At 39.6% G+C, this 17,462-nt stretch overlaps 1 protein-coding gene across 3 annotated transcripts in view; it reads left to right on the top strand.

Moving 5' to 3' along the window:
- Positions 1–1,310: 1,310 nt before the first annotated feature.
- The window catches only part of GCC2 (GRIP and coiled-coil domain containing 2), a 28,435-nt gene continuing 12,283 nt past the window's right edge, over positions 1,311–17,462 (top strand). For 2 of the 3 annotated variants that reach the window (XM_037375893.1, XM_037375892.1), the window contains exons 1-15: positions 1,311–1,435; positions 4,331–4,393; positions 5,059–5,143; positions 6,173–6,240; positions 7,082–7,186; positions 7,956–10,445; positions 11,142–11,211; positions 11,878–11,978; positions 12,059–12,157; positions 13,436–13,555; positions 15,004–15,168; positions 15,545–15,649; positions 16,215–16,377; positions 16,910–17,010; positions 17,136–17,213. In XM_037375893.1, coding sequence (XP_037231790.1) covers positions 1,340–1,435; positions 4,331–4,393; positions 5,059–5,143; positions 6,173–6,240; positions 7,082–7,186; positions 7,956–10,445; positions 11,142–11,211; positions 11,878–11,978; positions 12,059–12,157; positions 13,436–13,555; positions 15,004–15,168; positions 15,545–15,649; positions 16,215–16,377; positions 16,910–17,010; positions 17,136–17,213 — 3,909 coding nt within the window. In that variant the 5' untranslated portion in view covers positions 1,311–1,339. Of the gene's footprint in view, positions 1,436–1,968; positions 2,154–4,079; positions 4,083–4,330; positions 4,394–5,058; positions 5,144–6,172; positions 6,241–7,081; positions 7,187–7,955; positions 10,446–11,141; positions 11,212–11,877; positions 11,979–12,058; positions 12,158–13,435; positions 13,556–15,003; positions 15,169–15,544; positions 15,650–16,214; positions 16,378–16,909; positions 17,011–17,135; positions 17,214–17,462 lie in introns of those variants that run through there. The other variant, XM_037375894.1, reaches the window with a different exon arrangement.

The following is a 17,462-nucleotide window of genomic DNA, read 5'->3' as shown; positions in this document are numbered from 1 at the left end:
AGAGCCCTGCAGTATAGTGCAGTTTACGGTCAAAACCCTTTGCTGAAGGATGGTTTTAGAAGGACTATATCTAGAAAGGCTCTTTGTGAAGCTGTGTGAAACCCACGTTAGACCATGGCAGCACAGGCATAGGTACCCAGCTCAATATCTCACAAAGTGGATGGGGAAAGAAAGAATCAATCTGTTCAGTTCCCTGTGGGGCTTCTGAAAAGTGTAATAACAGAAGTAACGGAAAACAGCTTCTTGCAGTTTGGTTAGGATCTATTCCTTGCCAGCAGCCTCTGGGAGAGCAAGGAACCATATGCTGCTGTGGTTGTGTACCTGCATAGATCACAATAAATAATAATATAATGTACAGCGAAGGCATTGAAGGGGAAAAAAAAAGACAAGGGAATAATTTCTGAGGTATATGTGAAGAACCTTTCTGCCTTTTGTCACTACTTGCCACTTGAATTTTAAAAGATGAAGGACAATAAACAGACGTGGAAAAATACCAAGTTATTCTTCAGAGAGCAGCCTTTTGACTAACATGACTTCTTTTACATGCAACTAACAGGTATTCTCTCATGGCATTGTAATTCATTTGATGATATTAAATAGTTATCCAGTGAACTGTAAAAAGAATAATACGCCTAAACTTTTTCTCACAGGCAACTCCTCAGTAAGTCAATGACTTATCATGAAACATCAAAAACATCTTAAGTGCTACCAAAATGCAAGCATGACTACAGTAAAAAATGTGTGTACTTTAAAGTAGGTATTGCTCCCCTCAAACCCCTACCCAAACGGTATTAAAATGTCTCTTGCAACACCAGAACTACAGGCCGTAGTGCCCGGCTTCTGGTACTTGCTCTGGTGGGCCTTCACACCCAGCGCCTGACAAATAACTCACGCTGTGCTTCCACCGAGATACCAGAAACAGGGTCTTAAATCCCCAGGTCGCTGCCCGAGCACAGAAGCTGCTGCCCTCACACGCCCCTGACGGTGACAGGCACGCTGGGCTCACAGCAGGCTCCCCCACCTAAAGGTGCAGTGGCGGGCACCCCTCAGGAGCCCCTCGGGAGCAGGACGTGCCGGGGCGCAGCCGTACCCCTTCCCTTGGGGCGATTTTATTACGCGCAGTGCGTGCGGCCGGCAGCGCTCCCTGCGCCTCCCAGGCCGGTCTGTGCCGCCGCCGCGGCCCGGCCTCAGCGCTCACGGCTCCGCCACAGCGGCCACCGCCCCGCCCAGGCAGGCGTTACCCTGCCGGCGCCGCGCGCCAGGGGCGGGGCCCGGTGGCGGACAGCCCGCCCCCCCCCCCCGCCCCGCCGGCTGGGCGCCGCGCTACCGGCGTGCGGGGATGACGGAGGCGGAAGTGGGTCGGGGGGCGTGTAGCGGGGCTGACGGCGGCGCCGCGCTCTCCCCGCCCCTGCAGGCAGCCGGCCCCGCCATGGAGGTAACGGGGCGGGCGGCGCGGCGGGGAGCCGGGAACGCGGGGCCGTCGGGGGGGGCTGTAGCTGGGGGGGAGGCGGGAAGAGGCGCGTGACCTTGGGCTTCAGCAGCGGGGCGGGGGTAGCCAGCCTCGCCCCCCGCCCCCTCCCCCTGTCGCGCAGCGCCCCCCGCGCTGCCAGCGCTCTCCGGCGAGCGGAGCGGTCGCGCCAGGCGGGCGGCGCCGCTGCCCTCGGGGCCGGCCGGAGGTTGCTGGCCGGCGGCTGCTGGCCGGCGGCAGGGGTAGCCCGCGGGCCGCTGCGCGCCCCTTCGCCCCCGTCCGCCCCCGGCGCAGCCCGGCCCGTTGGCGGCAGCGGTGAGGGGGTTGCGGTGCGGTGCCGCCCGGGCCGGTAGCGGGGCCCCTGGTCCGGCCCTGCGGCTGCGTGAGGCGCCCGTGCGGGCTGCGGGGGCTGCCTGGTGCCGCCTGCGCGGAGGTGGGGGGGCGGCCGCGGCGCAGGGGATGGGGGCGCGCAGCCGGCGCGGGGAGAAGCGCCCCGGTGACACACAGCGGGTGCGCGGCGTGGGTGCCCTTTAAAGAGCACCCAGGGGCGAACAGGCGTTCCGCAGGGCACCTGGTGTGTTACCAGCACATCAGCTGCGAGACACTGTGAACACCAGCAAATACACCTATTTCAGCGATGTTATCTGGTTTAGCAAACCCAAAGGCAACGCCGAAGAGTTTAAAAGTGATACATGCCACTGACTTTCTTGGTGGTTTCTGAGCTGCAGGCGTACTGAGTGCCTGTTTGCTGAAGGGATTGGGACTCTGAACATGTTTTGATGTGACCTGGTATGGTTAGAATTGGCGATGTCTGGAAGTTGCACTCAGCTCAGAAAATTGCAGTTAGTAATGGTCACTGCTGCTGCGGTTCGCATCAGAGCCTAATATATTGCATTTATACATCACTTAAGCTTTCTAAGGTTCTGTTAAGCCATTGCAAAAGTAAGGAGTAGATAGCAATTAAAATACACAGAGCATGCTAAACTGTGGCTTGAAAACGCCTTAGTGTAGATAAAGGAGGCTTTACATTAAAATATATCAGTAAGGTAAGGCAGCATACCCGGGTTTCAGAATGGTGGAATAGAAATTCGAGAATCCTTGCAGGATTCAGGGTTGTGCTTAGAAGTGTATTTACTGTCTGCTGGCTCACAGGCTCAGATACACCTGATCAATAAAAAGTTTAGGTTTTTTCAGTGACTCATCTTCCTTGTGCTTCTGATTCAAGCGGGTGAACGGACCCCTCTACACAAGCTGCTTCTGGTTTCTGCTACCAGAACTGCAAAACTGGATGTATTGTCTTACGTGATACATGGTTCTGCCTCTGTGCCTGTTAGCTTAAAGGAGAGTAAAAGTAATATGTAGATTCATCTGACCTTACTGTAGTGTGGAGAGACATGTGCTATTGTTTTCTAAACAGTACATACAATTTGCTGAATTTAATTATACTCTGTAAGCATACTGCTTGTGGTAACAGCATTTTGCTAATTGCAATGCTGAAATATTAAGAATGTAAATGTTGGCAAAGTTTTGTGCACCAAGGAAATGTGAAACGTAAACTTTTAGTTGTTTTTTTAGTGCTGTGTTTTGTTTAACAGGCACATTATTTTTTGATAAGTCTGCTTTTGCCTTTTAAAAGAAGCCTCTAGCTCATGTGATACAGAAAGAGAGATAACTGTAACTGCCTTTGACCTTGGTCTGTACTTGAACTCATATTTTTAAGGATGACTTCCCTTATTATCTGTATCAGCTGTTCTCTGTAAATTATTAGTAATTCTTTATTTTAGTAGTGTTTAGATCCAGTTTGTTTTTTCCATAGTTTCTAATAGAAGAGGGATTTTTTGTCAGAACAGAGTAGCAAAAGAAAAGTGAAGATACATGTGTATACATATGCACACACACAAACGCGTAGATACATAAAAATACAAATATATATACACCCCTTCACTTTATATGTACACGCATGATAGTAAGAAGGATAAAGCAGGGTAAAGGTCAAGGCTTGGAAATACTGCCTTTAATATATTGGAATTGTCTGTTCCATTTTCCTTTGCCCCATCTTAGTTATGTGCGTTTTTTCATGTTCTGGAGTATAGGTAAGCATCTCTCATACAAACCACTGTAAAGTAACATAGAGTCTCCCAGGTTAGATCTGTGGAAGTTTAAAGTAGAAGGCATTATATATGTATGTTAGGAATAGGGGGCCCAGAATTTCCAAAGCCTTTTCAAATATGTTTGCCAGGCCAGCATTTCTAGTACTAACTAATGTTTTTGAAAAACAAAACAAAAACAAAGAAAAAGAGTGAATGGGTAGGGGGAGGGTTATTCCTAGCTTTACAGTCTTTTCAAATATATTTGTTCGGCCAACAATTTTAGCGATAACCAGTGTGTTTAAGAAAGAAAGAAAAAAAAATTGAGGGGTACATATGGCTCAGAAGTTCCCAAAGTTTGATTTAATAGCTAATCCGCTACAGGGATTTTTTTGTTCATGCTTTTTTAAATTAGTCTTTTTAAGAACAAGATAGTGATTTGCACCTTTGTAACCTCTTGTAAATGAAATAATTTTTAAGTAGCGTATCAGCTCTGGATATCAGTTCAGTAATGGAATCATAAGGTCGTACCGGTTTGGAAACCTGGAGTTTTCTATTCTATTGTATTGTACAAATCACAATAGACCACTCACAGTTTTTTTCAGTTATCCTTCTGACTAGTCCTGCAAATAGTTTTTTACTTTTTTTTTTTTTTTCTCCTTGAGCTCTCACTGTATTCAGTTACTCTCAGTGTTTGCAGGCTTGCAGTTAGTTCCTTTGATAGTGTTAAATTTAAAAGTTCGGTTACCCCAGGTTGTGCTTTATCTTGTTGTAGGTGCAAGATGCTGGGCAGGAGATGGTGGCGTCTTCTGTCACGCCAGTATCAGGCAAATCAAAGGTAATCAGTCTTCACAGACCCCATTTATTTGCATAGCAGTAGTCGAAAGGGTTACGGCTTGGCATGCAAGTTGTGACTAATAGGAAGACATAAAGGTATTTTTAAAGAGTTTCCTGTCTTTTAGACTTCTTGAAAACTTGATTTATAAACTAATGCTACGGTTTTTTGGAAACTGGGGTGGGGGGCAGGGGGGAATCTCTTACTTACAAGTTTGCTTCCTGTTATAATATGAGATAAAATATTAGTAGCAGCCAGTTTTAGCAGCAGTTTGGTTCATAAAAAGCACAGACTTCTTTATTTAATTTTACTTCCAACATATGCAATATCAATGTTAGGTCAGCATGCTATTTTCAAAACACTTCATATTATATTACTGAATTGTAACCCTTCCTGAGCTTTCCGTCTAACTGAGCCCAGTTGTGTGCTCTAGAATGATTTTGGAGAAGTACAGAATTAGGAGTAGCTTCTGGTTATTGGACTTGAAATAACAGAGTTGGATAACAGAACAGCAGTAACTTTGACTGTTAGTTTTCATGCAAATGTGTGGTAAGACCATTTCTTGCCCTAAAATTTGACTTCTTGGAAGCTGGATGCTAAAATTCTCTGTTTTCAGTTTACCTCTGCGTTAGAGGAGTCTGGTTCTCTAATATGTACTTTTTTTACAGCTGGACACATTGCCCAAAGAATATGTCATCAAGTTTGCAAAAAAACAAGTGATGCTTTTACAGAAAGTGAAGTTAAGATGTACAGGTACTTTACTGGAAAGAGAACAATTTCTGTGTTAATGCTTGGTACTATCACTGCATATTTTTGCTAGGTATATTTAAATTCTAGGCAAGTATCCTGGATTTTTTTCCTGCGATTTCACTGGTTTTTGTGGGAGGGTAAGGACTGAAGTCCTTCAAGCAAGGAAGGGAAGAAAAAGAAGCATTGCTTTTGTTGGGTATTAAATTAATTTTGATCTGGCAGTATGGCATGATGGATCAATGTAGTTTGTGTAAGAGTTAAAGTGGGACTTGTAATTGTTCCCCTTATCAGCTGCAGGATACGTGTTGCTTTTCAGGAAGCAGATGCGAAGGGAAATGTCTCTGATGCATGTTTTGCATAATTAGTACAGTTGTAGAGTGCAGTGGCTTCTTTGAAATAAATATCTACTTTATGTTTGATCATTTGCTTCTTTAACAAGAAATTGTAAATTATACTAAACAAAATTTTGTGTTGACCACCTAAAAGTATCCGGTGTAAGTCTGTGCTCTCATGTGCTGTCCCTTTTCCTCCAGTGGCCCACTACTTGGACTGGTGTCACTTGCCGTTTGGAGTTACAGTTATGCTGACTGCTTGTAGCTGCCCAGCGAAATAATAAGGATGGCGTGGGCTATACTAGGCTTTTCCTCAGTGGGGTTATTCATAAGGTCTTGTTCTTCTACCTGCTGCCTATTTTTAGAGAACCGATAGGAATTTAATATTTTTTCTCTGGCTTAAATTGATTGTGAAGTAGAAGGTAAGACGATCATCAAAAGAATTCCTATCTCTTGTCCCTCTGCCCCAACGAGGAAGCTTTGCTTCCTCAGGAAACCATGCTAAATGTCAGGACTGGAGAATTAGTACTGAGTGTTTGTTCTCTTCCAGTTAGCCCCTTCTGTCACTCAGTAACAAACAAAAACTGATGAAGTAAAAGACATCTCTGGTTTGAATGAGTGTGGTTAGTTTTGCTAGGTTTGCTAGTAATTTGCTACTGTGATTGAGCATCAATTCACACTGTGAAATTACTTTTTTAAGAACTAGAGAAAGAGATTGAAGAACTCAGATCTAAAGCAGCTACTGGAGGAGCTGATGATATTATTCAGGTAGGAATAAATAATGGATTTCTAATTAATTACATAATGTTAGCTGAAATAGGTTACAGAAATAATTTGGCAAATAGTAAACAGCTTTGAAACTGTTACTCAAATTGAATTTAATCAATTTTCGGGAATTCAAGACAAGTCCAAAACCATCATTTTATTTTCCTCCTCTCCCCATATCCTTACTCTCCTTTTTCAGAAAACACTGTTGGCTCTGTGAGGAACAGTACAGAACATACAGTTTCCTCAGCAAGACTTTTTCCTCGTGTAGCTGGTTAGACAGGCTTTTGTTTATTTTAGAATGACCACTGTGGAAAGACTTCAGCCATTTAGAAAACTTCAGAGACAGTCATTTGATGAGATCAGAAACACACAAAATTAAAGTTGCATGTCACAGGAAATACTTTTAGGAAGATAACTGCATTTTTTTTTAAATTCACAAGAACATTTGTTTTTCACAAAGTAAGGGTCATAGACAGCATATGAAAGTGAAAAATGGTAGTGAGGAGGAATTTATCAACTCAGAATTTCTTTCTTAATAATTTGGATGGAGGTTTCTTTTCTGTGGAAGGGAAGCTCTCCCCCACCCCCTACCTCGTGATAATAAATTAGCTGATCAGAAATACAATTTTGAACAGAACCTGTTATTTGACGTTGTTGTTTTAGTCTGTCTATTCTATGTCTGTCATGTTTGGGCTGAAATTAATTTTAAAAATCAGACTAATCTGTTTAATTGACAAAAAAAGTCATGACCAATGGATGAGTTCATATGGTTTGCAAAAATTCTTCAGGCTTCCATTGTTATGTAACCCTTTTTTCAGTGATCTTTCTCCCTTAAAATTAGGCTCTCACAGAAAGACTGGATGTTGTACTTCTGGAAAAAGCTGAAAGTCAGCAGCAGTGTGTAGCTCTGAAAAAGGAAAATATTCAAAGAAAGCAAGAAGCAGAGGTACTAAAACGAGCAATAGAACATTAGTGAAATATTTCAGAAATATGTTTATTTTCTAGTTTTGCTTGTTGTGTATTTTACTTCCGTTGTAATCTTTTTTTCTTCACTTACCTGTGTTCTGTTTTACCTTAAAAAAAAATAAGTCTAAATACTTCATATGTTAAAGCATATTTTCTCCGTACCCCTTAATTTATAATTTTTATAGGACTCTAAATGCACTAGTTGGATCCACAGCTGTTCAAAAAGAATTCAGTCTGTGCATTAGTGGCCTAACATATGTGATGGCTTCAATCAATCAGCATTGGGTTTTCATAGGAAATAGGAGGTTTACATTCAGATATTCATAGGAAGTAGCCTATCAACCAAGACATCTATATTTTGTCAGTGATCTCGGTTAATAACAGCGAATTGCTTGCAATTGATTAATAGTTATATTCCAGATACTTGATTTTGATGTGCCTAAAGTAATTTGGTCATTAATACATTACCAGAATAGTTGTTAAAGTTGAACTCTATCCTGACCATTTTGTGAAATTATGCCGGTAAACATGATTTAAGACTTAGTTTTCCTTTCTCATTCTGCAAACATTTTTGTACTCTCTGCGGTGTCTTCTGAATTGAGTTGTCCTAATATAGGCAGATATTTTAAAATGATAGCAATTTTAAAAACTAAAAACTCCTAAATCTTCTAATTAATTATTGCAAACAATTTTATTTGGAAATTCTGTGTGCTAAATTACTGTATTTAATAACTTTCTTGTTTGTTTAGGCTGCAGTGGCTAAGACAGAAGAATTGCAGAAGCAACTGGAGCAATCAAGTCTTGACTCTCTGAAAGAAATAGAAGCTCTGAAGAGTGAATTAGAAAATGCACAAAGTAAACACAATGAGGACATAACAAAGCTGAAAATGGAATTAGAGGAACAAGTGAAGAAACAAATGGGGCTGGTAGAACAGATCAATTGTCATAATGATAGTCAAAAAGAAGTTAAAAGATTACAAGATGATGTCCAAAGAATTAAATCTACTTATGAGGAGCAAATTTTGTGTTTGAGCAAGCAATTGGAAACGGTGAATGAAGACAAAAACAAAGAAGTGACAAATCTGCAAGAAACTATTAAAAGCAGCTCTCAGTGTTACCATAACAAAATCAAAAATCTGAATGAAGAGCTTAAAAAATTAAAAATTGCCCATCAGGAAGAGGTGTCAGAGTTGATGCATCAGATTGAAATATCATCTAAAGAAAATGAAGAAAAGCAAAATCAGATAGATCAGTTACAGCACAGTTTATCAGAGGAGAGCCTAAGAAGAGAGAAAAAAGCAAAGGATGAAATGTCTGCTCTTGCTGACCAGCATGAGTATGACTTGGAGCAGCTGAGAAAAGTCTTAAATAAAAATGTAGATAACAAGATAGATATTGTAGATACTCGAGAAGAACCTTGTGTAGAAGCAAAAATGGAAGAAAAGGTTAGGCACCTGGAGAATAGTTTAGAAGAGCTCCAATCCCAACACAGTATATTAAAAGATGAGTTAACATACATGAGTAACGTTAAACTGGAACTGGAAGAGGAAATCCATCGCATAAAGGATGAGTACTTTCATGAGCGGGAAGACTTGGACTTTAAGATAAATGAATTGCAGCTTACTAAAGAAGATTACTGTTGTGTAATTGAAAAACTAAAGTTGGAGCTTCAAGCAGCAAGACAGCACTGTGAAGCTGTTGTAAACGAGCATAAGCTAGAGACTCAAACTCTAAAAGAGCAACATAAGAGAGACATTTCTGAACTAAATGAAACTTTATTATCTGGGTCTGAAAAAGAAAAGATGGCATTAGTTTTTGAAACACAGGAACTAAGAGAACAGCTTGAAAAGCTAACTCAGGAGAAAGAAGAAGCAGTGTCCAATTACAACAGCCTGAGAGAAACAATGGAAACTCTACAGACTGAGCTAGGGGAATCTGCTGGAAAGATCAGCCAGGAGTTTGAATCAATGAGACAACAGCAAGCTTCTGATGTCAGTGAACTGCAACAGAAACTCCGGGCTGCTTTCAATGAAAAAGATGTTCTTCTTGAAACTGTGAATCGCCTCCGGGAAGAAATAGAAAAACTGTCATCTAATCAGCCAGAGGTAGAAGAACTTCAGTGTAAAATTGTTAGTCTTCAGGAGGAGAATAACACAATAACAAGCTACATCAACCAAAAAGAGACTGCTATAAAAGAACTGGAAGAGAAGATCATTGTTCTTACTGATCAAAACAAGGGTATTTTAAATGAAGTAAAATGCTTGGGTGAAGACAGAGAAACCCTTCAGGAAAGGTGCAAGCAAGAACAAGGAAAAAATCAGGAACTTCAGAAAGAAGTGGATGTTGTTAACCAGTACAATAGCGACCTGAAGAAAAAAGTGGAGGAATTAACAGAGAGACTGAATGAAGCTTTAACTAGGAAGAGTGAAAATGCACAGATGCTAGAGCAACTGGAAAACCAGGTTGTATCCCTGTTGCATGAAAGAGAGAACCTTTCATGTGAAGTATATACTCTTCATGAGAAAAATAAGAAAATAATTCAGGAAAAAGGTGAATTAAGTGAAGAGCTGGCAAAGATTACCTCTGAAAAAGATGGTTGGCTAGTGTTGAAAGAACAGTCTGAAAACTTAGAAAAGAAACTGCAAATGTTGAATGCAGAAAAAGACCATTTATCAACATTACTTGAAAGTGAACAAGCACAGAGATCTCTTATAAGAACCCAGCTGTACCGTTTACTTGAGCAAGTGGGTTCCAGTGTTTCAGATTCTAACGAAGAACATGATTCTCTTAACTTGTTAGAAATTGCAAATGAGTACTTGTCAAAAACTAAAGAAGAGCAGTGCCTTGCTAAACAGTATGAGGAAGAAGTTCTTCATCTGCAGCGGGAAGTTGGGAGACTGGAAGAAGAAAATGCAGCTCAATATACAGAACATAGATCCCTGATTGAGGATTTTGAAAAAGAAAAGGATCTCTTGAGAGAAGAATTGGAAGGAGTGTTGTCTGAAAAAGCAGCACTTCAACATGATATCCAGGAGCTGAAGAATGCCAGTGAAAAAGCAAGGACTGAAAATCAAGATCTTCTAGCTAATATTGAAGAGATCACTCAAAAACTTGCTTTTTGTGAAAGTCAAATACAAGAACAGCAAAAAGGATCAGAAAAACAAGATGACTTAAATTTCATTCTGGAACAAAAGGAAACTGAACTTAGAAATGTGAAAGACGAACTGAGTTCTCTAAAGGTTATATTTTGTTATTGAAGTATACAGTCTAAACCTCTAAAGTCTTCAGAATTAAGGTTCAAAAAATACTTTCAATTCTCTCTTTGTTTCTTTTTCTTTTTTTTTTTCTTTCTCCCTTGGCCTGAAAGTGAGTTTCCCTGCTAGAAAGCTCATGATTCTGAGTCTCCTAGCACCATAAAATCACCTCCCTCCCCCCAGAAAGAAACAATGGAACAAAACCAATCATAATGCTATTTTGACAAAAATTGCTTGTACTTGAACCTCTCTTCCTACCAATACCCCTCAAAGTGATCATTTAACTAGATGGACTAACTGACCTCATAATCTTTTACCTCTTAATTTTCTATGGCTCCATCTCAAACAAAAATACTGCTTGATCTGCATTAACTACTCCTAACTTCAGGTCCTGGGAACTGATAATTATGTAAAACTGACAGCTGCAGAATTAATGGTCTCCCGTCTTTTGTCCTCGGGCAGGATGGAAAGCAGCTGTTAAAAGGTTGGAATGTTTTCTTTTCAACATAAGTATGTTTTCCAGTTACTAGAGGGTTATGAAATTGCATGTAAGGACTTTCTTGGTAGTAAGAAGTAGACACAGTCCAGCTGTAGCTGAAACTTCTGATGGCTTCTTAGGGGAAAACCAGATATCACAAATAATTTTTTGTAATACTACTTGTATCTTTGTTTATAATACAGAATTTGATGGAGGCAGAGACTGCGAAAACTCATCAACAGTCTGCAGTAGCAGAGCTTCAAGAAAAAATTGGTATCTTTCTTGCTGTTCTCTTTTACGTAAACAGTTTGGGTTTTTGTAGTTGTTAGTTTTTCTTTCACTTCATAGTTTTCCTGTATTTCCTGCAAGCCAAGGAAGGTGGGGAAGTAGATACCAATGCAGCTTCCTACAATATTCCTTCCATTAGGGATTTAGAACACATCTTAAGTTGGTTATCATTTGATATTTTTTAAGCTTTTTTTCTTCCTGTGTACATTTGTAGTGGATTTCATCTTTATTTTTTTAAATATGGGAAAAACTGTGTCAATAAGAATCCCTAAGACTGCCAAGAGGAGAGGAAAACAACATTCTGCCAAAACTACTGTTACCTTATTGCAGTTATCCCAACACATTAGAAGGAAAGTGGTTTTGAGTTGTTAGAACTGTATGCAGGAGTAGACAGGAATATGGCTGTTAACATTAACTGTGATGGAAGCCTCTGAAACAGGGAAGGATTGACCCTAAGCTGTCTGTGTGGCTGGATGTTTTAGCTTCAGATCAAATTTAAATGCTTAATTGAATGAAACATTTTAAAGTCTCCCCCTGCTTTCTGTTTTGTTTTCTTTTACAGTCATGCTGGTATTTGTGTTCTAATTGAAATGCATTTCAGTTCTTGGGGGAGAGGTGAGGCATATTTTTTCACTTTCTTATTTATTTTAGGAAGACTGGAAAAAGAATCTGCAGAAAAAGGAGAGAAGCTAAATAAAATTAAGGTTGTTGCTGTGAAAGCAAAGAAAGAATTGGATGCCAGCCGAAGAGAGGTACCCTAACTGCTTGCTAATATATGGAACATTCTGCATGTGATGTTCTGTTTTAATGCCACACAATTCTTTTTAATAAGACGCAGACTCTGAAAGAAGAGTTGGAGTTGGTTCGATCAGAAAAAGATCAGTTGTCTGCTTCAATGAAAGATGTCATTCAAGGAGCTGAAAGCTATAAGGTAAGAATAGTACTGTGTTTATGAGACAGTTAACTGTCAGAAAATACTTGGCTTTTGAAGCCTAGCCTAGATATGTATTGCTATTTACTTGCCAAAGTTTGGCAAAAGAAATTGTGTCAGTGCAGCTGAGTACCCAAATCAAGAGGTGTAAGGTTCTAGTAATGGAACTGTGCAGCTGCTGTCAGAAGGAAATAAGGCACTTCTTTTCTACTGGATGGTATTTCAAAACCTTTTAAATTTAGCATCATGCTTATCAAACAACGTGTTGCTGAGGGAAAGCATAAATCCTTATGAATTCTTTGAAGTACATTAAATTGGGGATCAGTTGGAAAGTCCTTAAGTGGTGAAGGCATAAACTAACAATTCCCTGGTAGTGAGTCCTCCTGGAGCATGTCTCAGCACGTGAATCAGAAGCTGGTGGCTGGGGACAGTCAGCATCGATTCACCAAGAATAAATTGTGTCTGATTAATCTGATTGGCTGCCATGATAAAATGGTTGGAGGTGCGGATGAGAGGAGAACAGTGCATGTCACTTGACGTTAGGAAGGCTTTTGATGTTGTCTCACAGTACTCTCTCATTCATGCTAGGACATTACAATCTAAACGGGTAAACAACTTAAAAAAATTAAAAAACCTGGTTGCGTGGCTTGGCTCAGAGTAGCAGTGATTGATGGCTGGTACTAGATGCCAGTAACAAAGGGGACTATGCTGGGGCCTGTCCTGTTAAAATTAAGCAGTTACCTAGAGAAAATCATGGAGTACACCTTCATCAAGTTCTCAGATTATTCCTGATTGGGAACAGTCAATAGACTTGAGGGCAGGGCTTCCATTCAGAGAGACATAGACAGGTTTGAGGGGTGGGCTGACAGAAGCCTTCTGAAGTTCAGCAAAGACAGATGCTGATTTCTTTGTGTGGGAGAGAGTAACTCCGTGGTACGAGCTGGGGACCGTGGGGCTGCGGACAAAAAATACAGTTTTGAAAAAAAATTCAAGGATCACGATCTGATCTCGTTGCTGATCCTGCTTTAAGTGGGAGGTTGAATGTAGAACTCCTGAGGTCTCTTCCAACCCAAATTATTCTAGGACTTCATGAACTGAAAAAGGTTTCTCCCAAAGCCTGTAACGGAACAATAGCTTTGATTTCATTCTGGTATTTCTGAGGTTGCAATAAGATAACTCATATGCTGAAATATTAGGAGGGTAAGTGTCTGAGGTATAGAATGTGCTTATTGAATGTCTATTGTAAAAAATGACGGGTTTGTGTTTGGATGTGTTAAGAATCTTTTGATGGAATATGATAAGCAAGGAGAACAGCTGGATTCTGAAAAAAGCAGAGCGAATAGTCTTGAACGTCAGATAGATGACCTCACAAGACAGCTACAGGTGTCATCCCAGCAGGTCAGTAATGTATGTGTGTCTGATCTGTTGGTAATTACAGTAAAAATTATTTTGCCTATTGAGTCTAAATATTACTCATGTGCTTGTTACTATATATAGTTTCCTAATCTAAGTGCATTTGGGATGGTGACATGAAATTCAGGAGGATTTTTGTGATTTCTGGTTTTGATTTGGGTTTTGGTTTTTTTTTCCCCTAACTTTTAATACCTTCATCTGGACTGTGATAAAATTAAATATATGTAGAACAGCTGGCTTTCTCAATAGAAAGAATTTAATTTACCCTAGGTTAACTCACAGAAAAGAGCAGGTGATCACCTCTGGCTTGGTTTGGACATACGATTCTGCTGGATATTCCAGATACAAAACCAAACTTGCACTGTTTCTCGCAATTTCACACATACAGTTCTCATGAAGTACAGTAGCCTTTAACTGTTAGATTTGGGTTTTTTCTGTTTCTTAGACAAAATTTCTTTTGTTATTTAATCAGCAGTGTTCAAACTTACTAAATTATGGGCTTTTGCATCTTTCACAAGGATTAGATTTTAGGATGCATTGTAGACTACTGTAGTGGCATTTAGAAGATTCTAAGATGGTAATTAAGCAGCTGAGACATATTTTTGCAAAGCTAACTGCAGTGGGTTTAGGATTTAAATGGAATTTATGATTTTAAACTCCCAGACCCCGTATGTAGTTACACTGAAGATCTACCTAGGCCACCATTTTCTTATAAACAAAAGCTAGTAGTGAATTGTTTAGGAAGAAATAACAAACAGAAGCATATATTTTTATGATTATGCGGGTATTGAATTTTTCAAGTTTGTTATGAAGTATTTTGTAAATAAAAACACTGTTTAGGTAATTGGCAGCTTCTTTCATTTATACTTTATTCTTAATCTGCATAATAGAGACTGAGATAAAACACTGAAGACGTCTGAATTAAATCTGTTAAAATAATTTCAAAAATAGGCCAGATACAGGAGACATGCTTACTATGTACTGATATGATCTCATTGAAGACTTGATGATGCTGCAGTTAAAACTTTTTTAGGAATTAATGGTATGACCATTTATTTATAAAGACAACTGTATGTGAAGTGGGGCAATAAGTACTCGAACGTTGCATATTATTGTGGGAGGAAGGTGATTCTTGCAGAAAGCATAAACGTTGGGGTATTTTTTCAGATTTATTGTCATTCTAGTGTCTTACAGAAAGTTGGGCAAATGAACTCTGACCAAAATAATCAAATTGTGCTGGTGACTTTAATTTAGCCTATTTCTTAATCTGGTTTAAAACAATTAAGATGGACAAGGCTCGTCTGTAGCAGTGCTGTTTCAAGGGAGTTGCATAGAAATCAGTGTTTGTTTTTTAAATAGAGACAATATCTTACCAGTCAAAGATGCATGCAAATTCAGCTTATGTTTTTATCTTTCCATTATGATCATTTCAGCATGATCAGTTACACTCTGCTAATGAAGACCTTCTGGCTCGTGTTGAAACACTGCAATGTAATTCTAAGATGCTGGAAACTCAGATACTGGAGATGCAAAGAGCCAAGGCAAAGGCTGACAAAGAACTAGAAGCTGAAAAGCTTCTAAAAGAACAGAAAACAAAGGTAGTATTCTGTAGAGATGGCAAATGGGCTTAAGCATTATTTCACTGGATTTGACTTCTGTTAGACCTTTGTAAACTGTGGTTTTATAGAACAAGTTCCATACTTTCTCTTCTTGTTATTTGACTTGGTCTTTTTTGAAGGCTTCATCTGTTCATTGAAAGAACTTTGCAAGGCTTTCACTTCAAGTAGATCGGGGATTCTTACAGAATGTGAAAAACACTTCATAATCATCTGGGTTTTTCTTTGGTTCCCAGTGATTTCGTAAAAAATGAATCAGTTGTCTCTGTACAACCTAAGTGTGTGTGTGTAAGTGTAAATAGATGCTGACATCTGTTCTGAAGTTGGACTGCTTAATTGAGAAGTATTTGAATTTCAGGAACATACTGGTGCTCTCCGAGAAATGGAGGAGCTTCAGATGCAACTTCAGAAGGAAAAGAAACATCTGCAGAAAACCATGCAAGAACTAGAGCTGGCCAGAAAGGTAGAGCTGCTGTTCATGTTAATGTTTAATATAGATTTTGGCCCATCTTACTGTGTTGAATGCCTCCCTTTGTGTTCTGATGATTTTAAAGCCCAAGGTTTGTAAAAGGGAGAATGTGGGCTTTTACACCAGTTTTGTGTTCAGAGAGTTGATGTATACTTTTGGGTTTGGGGGTTTTTATCTTTCTTTGTTTTAGCCTGTTTGGGTTATGTGGCCTCTCATGAGTAGAAATAGGAATAGAATTCGGATGTCTGGAGCACTTGCATGGTGTGCTATTCAGAAGCTGCCCTTATTGTAAGGACTGAAAAATGATAGAAACTCATATATGCAAAATACACACTGGTAGAACTAGCAACAGGTTTTTCAAAGCTTCTGGTTCTTGTTTGAAAACAGATTATTTACTGAGGACATGGACACTTTATGGATGGGTGTTACTTGTGAATATGGATATTTACAAAATGTTTGTTAGATGGGCAATATAGCTTTTTAATACAATTAAAAAAAAATAAATTCTTAGCAGCCAAAGCAGATTGTAAGCTTTAACTTCATTGTGTGTAACTTGCAGGATGCTCAGAAAAGTACACTGATGGATATGGAAATAGCTGACTATGAAAGGCTAGTAAAAGAACTTAATCAGAAGATTACTGATAAAGACAACAGAATAGAAGATCTTGAGCAAGAGACAGGAATTCAGAAACAGAAGCAAGAGACCCTACAGGAAGAAATAAGTGAGTAAACTATAAACAGCAAGTAACTATGGTATAGTTGGTGATGGTAGAAAATGCAATTTGGAAACAACAACTCAGGCTGATGAGTGAGAGGGAATGCTAAACAGTTACATAGTCAAAATTACTTTTCCATAAAGGAAACTTTACTAGGTTATCAGTCCCTTGATCTAGTATTGCTCTAGTAAAAGCCAAACTGCCTGCCTAATAAGCTGTGTTTCTTCCCTGATTAAGTTACTCGTAAGTTCTGAAAGTCAGTGACTAATGGGGGTTTTCTACTACACTATAAAACTTTACTACTTAGCACGTGGTTAAACGTTCCATTTCTTCCAGTCCTTGAGTGTAAGTCTTAAAATAATTTCATTTGTTTGAAGGTAGTTGTGATACTCGGAAATAGGATACTGCTTTTTCTGTAGGCTATGTGTTTGCAAATCTTGAAAAAGCTGTCAGAATTTGCTTAAATATTTTCCAGTATTTTTAAGGAAATACAGGAGGGGGAGTTTCATTTGCATGTAACTGCTATTTTCTGCATTAGAGTCACTTCAGTTAACTATGCAACAGGATGAGGAAAGAAATGCCAAGATAAAACAACTCCTGGTGAAAACCAAGAAAGAACTGGCAGATTCAAAACAAGCTGTAAGTCCAGATGTTAATGACTCTATTCCATTTCTAAACCAACTTTAAAAAAATGAGCTGGTAGCTGAATTATGAAGTTGCTGTGGTTTGGTGTTTTTAAATAACCAGATAATTTTATTGTGCAGGAAAATGACCATCTAATGTTGCAGGCATCATTACAAGGGGAACTGGAAGCCAGTCAACAACAAGTGGAAGCCTATAAGGCAAGAAACTTCACTTCTTCGTTAGTATAAGGTTTCTTATTTAAGTAGTAAGGGTTTGATTTGCACTGGGCAGATGGAATATAGGCTGAAGAATGAGAAGGTGTTGTTTTTACTAGAAGGATACTGTTTCTTTTTCCTAAATGAGTTTTGTCTGTTTGGTGCTGGTTTACCCTTTCTTGTTCCTCTTTCCCTTTTCACCAGAGAGGACTGTGTAGTTTGAAGCTTGTAACTGGGATATGGTTTAAAATA

Source organism: Falco rusticolus, chromosome 2, assembly GCF_015220075.1.
Source record: "Falco rusticolus isolate bFalRus1 chromosome 2, bFalRus1.pri, whole genome shotgun sequence".
NCBI lineage: Eukaryota > Metazoa > Chordata > Aves > Falconiformes > Falconidae > Falco > Falco rusticolus.
Note: the sequence above shows the minus strand (reverse complement) of the source record. Positions and strands in the feature narration are given on the sequence as shown.